Genomic DNA, 12,057 nt, shown 5'->3' on the forward strand with positions numbered 1-12,057 from the left:
TTGCTGTCGACAAACCTATTACATGCTGCAGCTGCAAAACTGGTGTCACAGATAGAAAAAAGGATATGTTCTGGGGTTGCAGCCAGTGGCAACTGGGCTGCACCCTTCCTGAGCCAAAATAGACGAATCTGCACAAAACCTATTTATCAAACTTAACCAGCCATTTTTCTGTTCACTGTGCTTCCCTTTGGTAAAACAACTTCTGAACATAGGCAAACGTGTCAAAAAGCTTGAATAGCACATCAATGCTTTGGACGAAACTTTTATCTCCAAAATATGTGCACTAGAAGCTAAGCTTGAGCAAATTCATGACCAGCACAATGCAAGCTCACCTTTATCTGCAAATGAGCTCTGCGACCTAATCGCATCAATGGTAAACTACTTGATGGAGGCCAAAAACTATTTTGAACTTTCTGATGGAAAAACGGAAAATTATTAAAAGAGGACATCAACAAACGAGCTGAAGAATGCAACATCGATTCTAAGAATATCATCTGGTGCCATCATTTTGGGCCTATAAATAAAAGAAAGGACAGAATGAACTTTCCACGCCTAGTAAAAGTGACTTGCGACACACCAACAAGACATCAAAGCTAATAACAGCGATCAACAACAAGTTCAAAGACATTAGTCCCCAATCGCACATACGTGCTTGACCAGGTTTAACATTTGCACAAAGGGAACAAGGATGCCAGCTTCAAAGATAACTCAAAGAGAAATGTCAAAATGGTGACAACAGTTGGATCATCGACTACAGACAAGTTAAATTGGTGCAAAAACCAAGTGATGCCACTAGCAGCCACCATGGAGACCAGTATGCAGGCACTACATAGGAAATGTGCAAGACCCTTGCGGTCAAACATATGACTCACAAAACCCTACTTATCCACTTCACCAACTTCCATGGCCTAAACTCCAACCTTAATAGTGTCCACTACCGCTTTCAGTCTACCAAACCCCACCTACTCTTTCTGGCAGAAACTCAACTCTTACCTCCCACCAGCACCATTTATCTCAACCTTCCAAACTACTCACTCTTTAACAACTTTCATCCCAAAGGTGGTGTCTGCACATACATCCGCTCTGACATACCTTCCCAAAGAGCACCCAACTTAGAATCACCCAACTTTGTTTGACCTTCTTTGGTTGACATCAAGTCATCCTCCTAGGAGATTTTAATGTCCACAACACCAGCTGGCCTTCCTCTTCCAGTTGTACAGATCTTGCAGGAAGAGATGCTGAAATATTTGCCATCACTAATGATCTTACACAACTTGTTTAGATGCTAACCAGAATACCAGATAACCCGAACTATTCCCCAAACACCCTAGACCTCTTTCTCACCAGTGACCCCCTCCAAATACACAGTGAAAGTAGTGAGCTCCCCAGGAATTTTGAAAACAATCTAGTGCTCATCTCCTTCCCCAGGCAACAACATTTACACAGACACTCTCATACAAGAGTAGTTTGGCATTATAACAGTGCCAAGTGGGACAGCCTCTGCAACTACTATGCCACATTCCCATTGTTGGACTGTTGTTTCTAGCCTTCGAACCCAAACATATACACCGAACTTATTACCAAAGTATTCCTCAAAACATGGAAACATACATTCCGCATACTATTCTGAACTTCCATTCCATAACTAAATGCTGGTTCTCCAAAAGATGTGCCAAGACTGTACAGATGAAACACCAGACATATCATAACTGGCTGAAATCAAGAACCTCATCCTCCTTTAGAGCTTATACCAAGCCCAAAATAGATGAAATAAATACATAAATAAATAAATGCTTCCAAAACAGATTTGAAAGAGCCAAAAGCAGGAAACTAGCAGCCTGTTCAAATGGCAACCGAGCCTTTTGGTCTCTCACCAAATCAATTGCCGTAACTTCTGCCCAACACTATTCCCACCCTTATCATACATAGATGGCTCTATTGCATCATCACCCACAGAAAAAAGCCAATCTTCTGGCTTCACACTTTGCTTCCAATTCATACATAACTGATGATGGTAAATGTCCCCCAACCATTCCAGACACCCACATTCAATGCCCCCCCCCCATATCCTTTTGCCAGGATGAGATCAGAAAAATACTGTCCAAATTAGACACTAAAAAGTCTCCTGGCCCTGATGTCATTCCCCCAATTGTCCTGAAAGTTTGTGCACCAGAACTGACTCCTATCCTATGTTGCCTATATATATTTTCTTACTCCACTGGAATCTATCCCACAAACTGGAAATTGGCCTATATTCAACCCATTCCCAAGAAGGATGACAAGTCACTGCCATCCAACTACCACCCTATCTCACTTACCTCAGTCATGTCTAAAGTAATGAAAAATATCATCATTTCCCAACTCCTACACTACCTTGAAGACACATACCTAATAAACAACCAACAACATGGATTCCATTGCTGGTGATCAACAGGAGATCTGCTCATATATGTCACCCATCTCTGGACAAATGCTATGGAGAAGTTTGGGGCGAATCTCAAGCAGTTGCACCTCATATCTCCAACGCCTTTGACCGGGTCTGGCACAAAGGCTTACTAAGCAAACTGCCATCATTTGGTCTGACCCAGGACTTCTGTAGTTGGATTGCCAGCTTTCTGTATGGACGCACATTGTGTACGATCTATATCCTATCCTCTCACCATTTAATTAATGCTGGAGTTCCACAAGGTTCTGTTCTCTCACCAACCCCCTTCCTGTTATATATCAAAGATCTACTTCAGTTGACCTCCAATCCAATACACAATTTTGCAGATGACAGCACATTACACTACTCACTTTCATTTGATAAACTTTATCCTACACAACTCACTTCAACCTACAGAACATCAACCATCACCACCTCAACTGCAATCTCCAAGCCATCCTACAATGGGGTTGGATAACCTCATCAAATTCAATACTAATAAAACCCAGTTCTGTCCTATTTCCCATAAAAAAGAACCATTTTTTCCCAGTATCCTTTTTGACGATACCCAAATTTCCAGACAGTTTGAGATCTCTCTCTTCTTGGAATTACCCTCACATCAAACCTCTCCTGGTATAAACACATCACAACCATTGCATCCTCAGCTTCAGAAAAAAGGAGGATTTCTCTTTCACTCAAGATGTTACTTTGCTCCTGAACAGCTTTTAACATTATACAAATCACAAATCTGCCCAGTTATTGAATACTGCTCCCACATATGGGGTGGGGGCCCTAAAGCTCCCTCAAAATGCTTCGCCCAATACAGAGTAGAGCAAGCATAAAAAACGTATTGTTTAATACTGACCATATACAAATATTTTAACATTCTTTTCCTACTAGTTTCGCTAGCAAACTGACTAGCTTTTGCAAGGCATTGACGGAAAAGTATAAAAAATACTAGTAAATACAAATTGAAAGGAACATTAAACACAACAAACACGCATGCATGATAATGATTAAGAACAATAAGTCCACTCAGTCTCTGTCACGCGAATGTGCAATCTTAGCTACTAGAGTGTTTACAACATTTTTAATGTTCCTTTCAATTTGCATTTACTAGTATTTTTTGTACTTTTCTGTCAACGCCTTAAAAAACTAAACAGTTTGCTAATGAAACTGGTAGGCAAAGAATATTAAAATATTTGTATATGGTCAGTATTAAACAATAAGTTTTTCATGCTTAACTTTCAAATGATCAAATATGTTTAATTTGAACAGTTTAATGAAACACTTTTGATGCATGGAAAGAGAAAAATGCAGAAAGGCCAAACTTCTAAACCACCTAACATTCCTTAAACGTTGCAGAGAATTCTCCATCATCCCAAAGTTCCTCATAGTCAAAAGTCACATAAACTCTATATCAGCTAAAAAAAATCTATCTACGCACTTCATTGGCACTTATAAGGGAAAGGATTCAGAACACGAGGTACACACTTAATTAAATTGATATTAATTGCTGTAGGTTCTTTGATGAAATTTCCAACAATTTAGAATATACCATATGGAACCAAATAGATCAAATGATACAACATAGTTATGAAAAAACTTTCAAACTTTATAAAGAAAAACAAATTAAGAAATTCAATGAACTTTACAAGAAAAAATATCGGACACAGAACAACCTCCCGGACGACAAAGTGATTTTCAATTGGTCAAATCATAGTCTGACAAAAAATGAATCTGACATTCTCAAAAAAGGCTTTACCTTTGCAATTACACCAAAGCACATTCCTAAAATGGATTTTATGTGTGGAATTGAAAAAGGCCTACCACTACCGCAAATTGCAGCCAACACTATTAGATTCAAAAGTACCATAATCCCAGCTACAGCTAAACAACCTTTCTCAGCATGTCTCCTTATGATAGAAAGGCAATCCTTAACTTAAAGAAAAACAAAGATATCATCATTACCAAGGTTGATAAGGGAAATATAACAGTCATCATTAACTCTAAAGACTATTATGATAAGTTAAACGTATTACTATCAGACAACTCTACCTATAAGATCCTAGACAAAGATCCCACCATAAAAAATCACAGTGAAACAAACCAACTAATCTGTAATTGCAACATTTGGCCAGAAGAGGTGAAGAGAAGAATAAAATCCTCACATCCCATTACTCCCAGACTATATAGGACACCTAAAATACATAAAAAGGTTATACCTCTCCGTCCAATCGTTGATGGGAGATCATCCCCAACTTACCTTTTGGCTAAGCATCTTGTAAACTTATTAAATAACAAAATAAGATCAACAGAAACTTATATCAAGAATTGTCAGCATTTTGTAAATAAACTTCAAGCCATTAAGAATTGAACCAACAGATGTACTAGCCAGTCTGGATATTGTGTCCCTCTTTACCAATGCACCAGTAGAAGAAGTAATAAATATCATTCAAGACCTCTTTCCTCTAGACATCACACAGATGTTTAAACACTGCTTCAGTCTAATTTCTTCAAGGTTAATAATTCCCAATATACCAACAATTAGAAGGCATAGCAATGGGAAGTCTGCCACCACCATCTTGTGCAGACCTTTACATGGAAAAACTTGAAAAAGAAATTCTCAAACAATCTCCCCTAGACCATCTGTATTATTATTATTACCACCCCAAGAACATATGGAGTCAAAGACTCATCTGGGAGGATCTTTTATCACGCACACAGCTCATCATACCGTGTTTTAAATGCATTCAAACTCTTTGCAGACACCACATTCTCAGGCAAGGCATTCCAATCATTCACAGCTCTGCACAAAACAAACCTGCCTCTCACTCCCCTACTCACTCCCTCTTTATACAGTTTCCAGGGATGACCTCTGGTTCTTCCCTGATCTACCACTATTCTCTGTAAAACTTCTCCAGCATTAATCCTATAACAATCCCTTACCAACCTGTGGGACTCTATCATATCTCTCCTCTTCCTCCTGTCAACCAGACTCTTGCAAATTACATCTTTTCAATCTTTCTTCATACTCGGCATTCCAGAGGTCAGAAACAACCTTAGTCAGTCCCCTTTGAACCCTTTCCAACATCTCTTCATCCTTCTGAAAACCCGGTGACCAAATCTGGGCACAATAGTCCATGTGTGACCTAATCAAAGCCTTATACAATTGAACAAGAATCTCCCTACGTCTACACGTCAGTGTCCTCCGCATCGTTCCCAGAAGCCTTCCTGTTGTCTTCACAATTTTGGTGATGTGTCCCATAAATTTTAGATCCTTATCCACTATCACCCCCAGATCTCTTATTTCCTCTACCTCCAACAATATATTCTCACCAAGCATAAATTCTGCATCCCATCTATGTTTTCCAAATTTTAAACCTTACATTTTGCAACATTGAACTCGTATCCCCATTTCCATGCCGAATCACTCAATCTATTCAAGTCTTCCTGTAAGGCCACAACATCTTCACTACATTTCATGGTTTGTCCCAACTTTGCATCATCTGCAAACAACTGAATATCTCCATCCAAATCTTCACTTATATCATTAATATACAGGTTAAACAGTAATGGACCTAAAACAGACCCATGAGGCACTCCACTAGTGACTTTCCTTTTCCTGGATATCGCTCCCCCAAACACAACTTGTTGATACCTATCAGATAGCCAGTCTCCAATCCAATGCACCAATCTAATATACAACCCCATCTGCTTTTGACTGTCAACCTATCACGAGGTACTCTATCAATAGCCTTTGCAAAATCCAAGTATATTACTGTATATCCTTTTCCCCTGTCAAAGGAAGCAGTCACTTTATTGTAATAAGTAAGTAGATTACTAAAACATGATCTCCCTTTAGCAAATCCATGCTGTCCATCAAAGATAATATCATTGTTATCAATCAACCCGACTCTGGAGCCTAGTTCTTACAAGCTTCTCCAACAACTTAACCACAACACCGGACCCTATAGTTTGATGCTTGAGTTCGATCACATCCTTTATGAAGTGGCACAATTCCACTCCTTAGGAACTTGACCGAGTGCAAGATTCATATTAAAAAAATATGTCAAGGCAGGTGTCATCTTCTTGGCACATTCTTTCAGAATACGTAGTGATATATTATCAAGTCACACAGCCTTATTAACATCCAGTTTACTCAACTCCCCCATACACCTCTTACTCACCTACGGTCAGTCTCTCCTCCCCATCATCAACTGCTCTCAATCCCTCCATGAAGTCACATTCACAAGATTGAAAGATCTTTATGAACTGCTCATTAAGTATCTCCACCACAAATTCTGCAAGCTGTCTTTATACCATTTTCTCCGATCAATGTCATCCTTCCATAATTTTTCTTTCTTTTGCTGGCTACATTTCGAAAGAACTCCTTAGGATTATTTTTGGCTTCATTAGCCAACTGCTGTTCATACCTCTCTTTAGCTATCCTCACCAACCAAGTCATCCTCCTTGCTTGGTCTTTGTAGACCTCATGGAATTGGTTATTTCCACTTCTCTTATGCTGCCTCCACAATGCCCTTTTTCTCTGTATCGCATGCTTAATCTCTTTATTCATCCATGACTTATTTTTTCACGGTATTAACAACACCACAAACACTTTTTTCAACAAGGATGTTTTATTAACGCTAATATTTCGCTGATTTTCAAATCAGCATCATCAGAGCACAACACACATGTAAACGCGACAGTGAGTGAAACAATATTATTGCAGAAAGACAAAGGATCTAAAGTCCTATTTTTGGCGCCCTCTAACGAAAAAAAAAAAAAAAAAAGCAGCAGTTATCCTGGAGTTTTTCTTAGGATAACCGTCTCCCAAATTTTTGGCAAATTAATGCAACCATATTTCATAAGGTGGGAGAATTCTTCAAAGCCATTGCTGACTCAAAAAATAGTCTTTCAGATCTATAACGACTCCTAAATAGCACATTCGTTTTTCTCCATCTAATCCTGTGTGAAGGAGTGTCCAAAGCATGGTCTGCCAGTCCCGACTTGCCATAGTAAAGATACCTACATAAACAATCACATCATCATCCAGTCCAACAGTACGGCATTTTAAAAACACTGACACACAGAGCCAGAGCCATTTGTTCTAACGATACAGCTCTGACCACTGAACTCCAATACCTGCGCCATACGTTCTTAGCCAACGGCTACAATCCCTACAAAATAGAAAAAATACTACATAGGCCCATTACTTTGCCCCCCCCTAATACACAAGAATACAACATGACCATTTCTATTCCCTATATCAGAGCTACATCGGAATAGATAGCCAAAGTATTGGTGAAACATGGCCTTCGCACCACCTTCAAGCCTCATGTCAAGCTGGCAACTCTGATCCACTCACCAAAGGATAAACTTCACCCTTTAGCACACTCAGGAGTGTATGAAGTTCCATGTGACTGTGACTTGGCCTATAATGGGCAAACAGGAAGATCAGTGAACATCCGCCTGGAAGAACATGAAAGATACATTCGCTACTATTACTATGGCAAGTCGGGACTGGCAGACCATGCTTTGGACACTCCTTCACACAGGATTAGATGGAGAAAAACGAATGTGCTATTTAGGAGTCGTTATAGATCTGAAAGACTATTTTTTGAGTCAGCAATGGCTTTGAAGAATTCTCCCAACCTTAACAAATATGGTTGCATTAATTTGCCAAAAATTTGGGAGACGGTTATCCTAAGAAAAACTCCAGGATAACTGCTGCTTTTTTTTTTTTTTTTTTTTTTTTCGTTAGAGGGCGCCAAAAATAGGACTTTAGATCCTTTGTCTTTCTGCAATTATATTGTTTCACTCACTGTCGCGTTTACATGTGTGTTGTGCTCTGATGATGCTGATTTGAAAATCAGCGAAATATTAGCGTTAATAAAACATCCTTGTTGAAAAAAGTGTTTGTGGTGTTGTTAATACCGTGAAAAAATAAGTCATGAATAACCAGCAATGCCTAAGCTTATCAGTTAGATTAATCTTTATTCATCCATCTCACACCCACCTTATTTAACCTTCTCACCCTTGGAATACATTTTGACAATGCTTCTACTAAACAGTTTTTGAAATTCCCCCAAGCTACATTGATTTTGGGAGTTTATTTTTTCCTTGGTTACACTAAAATAAGTTTAGTTTAATCCTTTATCCAAGTGTGATCAAACAAAGTTTGCACCTGAAAGTATCTTCAGGACTGGGGTAAGGTAGTACAGCACCAGGCAACTCGTTGCAAAGGTGGAGAAAGATCTCACCACTCTTATCCTAGTCCTGAAGATACTTTCAGGTGCAAACTTTGTTTGCTCACACTTGGATAAAGGATTAAACTAAACTTACTACATTGATCTCTTTTCCAGCTAACTCCTAATTCCATGCTACACCCACAAGCTGTCTCCTGAGCTCTTCATAATCACCCCCCTTGTAGTTCCACATATACCATTTTCTCACAGAGGTCCTCACACTGCTGGACACCACCCTGGTATCACCTGGGTGGTTGCCAACCAGATAACTACCTCAGATAGTATGTAACAGAGGCACACGAGGATTGAGGGTCTTCGATTTGGTAATCTCATCAGAGGATGTAATTATAAATGAGGTGTCAAATCATCCACTAATTGGTGAGAGTGACCATGAGGTCACTCTCACCAATTAGTGGATGAGACTCATTTTCAAGAAACTCATTTTCATTACTTCCAGTTGCTATCTCATCATTCCAGTCTATATTGCCATAATTAAAATCACCCATAACGATCACCTTTTTCTGATTTACTTGGCTAATTTGATTGTACATTTCATTATCACCACCATCCACATTACCTGGTCTATAACAACATCCCACCAAGTATTTGATTCACACAATTAAATAGTGTCAATTTATCTATTTACAGAAAGCCGGCAGACATTGGAGATACCTTCATTATACTTCTAACCATCAGAAGACACACAAACTTAGCATTATCCATATGTTGAAAAATAGAGCACATAAGTTTATATTAGAAGAGGAGGAAGATACACAGACTAAAATCTCACTAATAGCCAAAACATTATCACAAAATGGATACCCCTCCGAACATCATCAAAAAATATCTATACGGTGACAAACCCCAGACAAGAAGAACCAAACTCTCAGCACATTTCTACTGTAGTGATACCCTTGATCAAGTCAATTTCCTATCAAATTGCCAGAATACTAAAAGCTCACAAAATCAAAGTGATCTTCAAACCAACCACCAGCATCATACATTTTTTAGGATCACCAAAAGACAAGGTGCCATTCTACAAATATCCAGGAGTATATTACATTCCTTGCTCCTTTGGTCTCGCCTACATCAGACAAACTTCATGGAGTTTGGAGATCAGACAGAGAGAGAGCACGTTGGTGATGTGAACAACAACAGAAGTATTTCTTCCGACTTAGCACATCATTTCTGTATGTCTAACCACACAAGTGATTGGAAAAATAGCTCCATGCCATATTTAGATGACAATTATAGACATCATTTATTCAAGGAAGCTGCAGTAGTGTTTAAAACTGGCAGAAACCTCAACAGTTCATGGAAAAACCTCATCCTCTCTCTAAATCCATCTGAACTACAGCTAACTAGTAATCACATTATGCGTTTACAACAAACACGCATGTGTGATAATGATTAAGAACAATAGGTCCACTCAGTCTCTGTCACGCGAACGTGCAACCTTAGCTACTAGAGTGTTTACAACGTTTTTAATGTTCCTTTCAATTTGCATTTACTAGTATTTTTTATACTTTTCCATCAACACCTTGAAAAAGCTAGACAGTTTGCTAGCGAAATTGGTAGGCAAAGAATATTAAAATATTTGTATATGGTCAGTATTAAATAATAAGTTTTTTATGCTTAACTTTCAAACGACCAAATATGTTTAATTTGAACAGAGTAGAGCAATTAGACTTATTAATGACTCATCTTTTACCCACTCCCCCCCCCCCCACTTTTGCACAGAGAATTGGTTTCTGCAATATGTGTATTCTACAAATATTTCCATGGGAAATGCTCATCTGAAGTAACATGAATAATTCCTCCACTCAGTACTAAGCCAGTTGGAACACGTGCAGCTGCTGCTCAATATCCCTTCATAATACACCTAAAAAAACAGAACAAGTTTCTTTTCCTCCTGCTTCATCCCTGCAACTGCTGCACTGTGGAACAGTCTCTCCCCCCCCCCCCCCCAGAGAAATATTATTATTATTATTATTCAGGGCCTCCAAGGAGTCAAAAGATTCTTCGAGGGAGGTCCTTCCTAAGACATAAAGTCTGTCAAGACTCACTGAGGGGAGGTCCCCTCCCTGAGAAACACAAAGTCCATCATACCACGCTTTAAACTCACTGACCGTTCTCGCTCCCACCACTCCATCAGGCAATGCATTCCACGGCTCAACCACCCTCCACACAAAGAAACCACTCCTTACCCTCTTGCTCACAGTTTCCCCTCGTAACTTCCAGGGAAGGCCTCTTGTCATCACTCCTTCCCGCTGATCAACCAAGCGAAAGAACTCCCCAGTGTCAACCCTGTAACCACCTCTCAACAGTTTAAAAGTCTCAATCATATCACCTCTCCCTCTTCTATCCACCAAACTCTGCAGTCCACATTCTCTCAGGCGATCCTCATAACTATTCTTGTACAGTCCTGAAACCATCTTTGTCATCCGTCTTTGTATCTTTTCCACAGTTAATTTATCCCCTTCAAATCCTGGGGACCAAATCTGAGAACAATAGTCCAAGTGTGGTCTGATCAGAGACTTATACAATGGAATGATAACCCTCTTATCTCTGCAGGTCAGTGTCCTTCTCACAATAGCAGCAATCCTCTGTGTTACCCCCACCACCCTTGCAATATGTCCCCCCAAACCTCAGGTCTCTATCAATCATCAACCCCAGATCTCCCGTCTCCCCTACCTCCTCCAGTACAACTCCTCCCATAGAGTATGCAGCATCCAATCGATGTCTCCCAAACCTCAAGACCCCACATTTTGCTGCATCAAACCGATACCCCCATTCATTTGCCCATCTATCTAGCTTATTTAAATCCTCTTGCAGGGCTACCACATCTGCACTATTACTAATAATCCTTCCCAGCTTCGCATCATCTGCAAACAACTGAATATCCCCCTGCAATCTACTGGCTATGTCATTGATATAAAGGTTAAACAATACAGGTCCCAGTACTGAGCCCTGTGGGACCCCACTTTTAACCCTCTGCCTCCTGGAAACTGCTCCACCATACACAACTCTCTGATACCTATCAGACAGCCAATCCTGAATCCAGTTGACCAATCTGACATCCAGACCCATGTGCTGCAACTTAAATATCAGCTTATCATGTCGCACCCTGTCAAATGCCTTCGCCAAGTCTAAGAAAATTGCAGTATATGCCTTTCCCTCATCTAATGTTCTTGTAACTTTATTATAAAAGGCTAGCATATTGCTAAAACAAGAGCGTCCTTTCACAAATCCATGTTGATTCTCACAGATAACATTACCCTCATCTGCCCAATGCTGTACATGGTCCCTCACTACTTTCTCCAAGATCTTAACAACTACTGATGACACACAGACTGGCCTATAATTAGACACTTCCAGTCT

General features: G+C 39.7%; 1 protein-coding gene across 1 annotated transcript in view; it reads right to left on the reverse strand.

Moving 5' to 3' along the window:
• Positions 1 to 290: 290 nt before the first annotated feature.
• The window catches only part of LOC150105248 (ciliogenesis-associated TTC17-interacting protein-like), a 220,457-nt gene continuing 208,690 nt past the window's right edge, over positions 291 to 12,057 (reverse strand). Inside the window, exon 7 of the mRNA XM_090393915.1 lies at positions 291 to 413. Within this exon, the coding sequence (XP_090250041.1) occupies positions 291 to 413 (123 nt within the window). The remainder of the gene's footprint in view (positions 414 to 12,057) is intronic.

The sequence above is a fragment of the Typopeltis vanoorti genome, chromosome 6 (assembly GCF_054136105.1).
Source record: "Typopeltis vanoorti isolate ZY-2024b chromosome 6, IOZ_Tvanoo_1.0, whole genome shotgun sequence".
Taxonomy (NCBI): domain Eukaryota; kingdom Metazoa; phylum Arthropoda; class Arachnida; order Uropygi; family Thelyphonidae; genus Typopeltis; species Typopeltis vanoorti.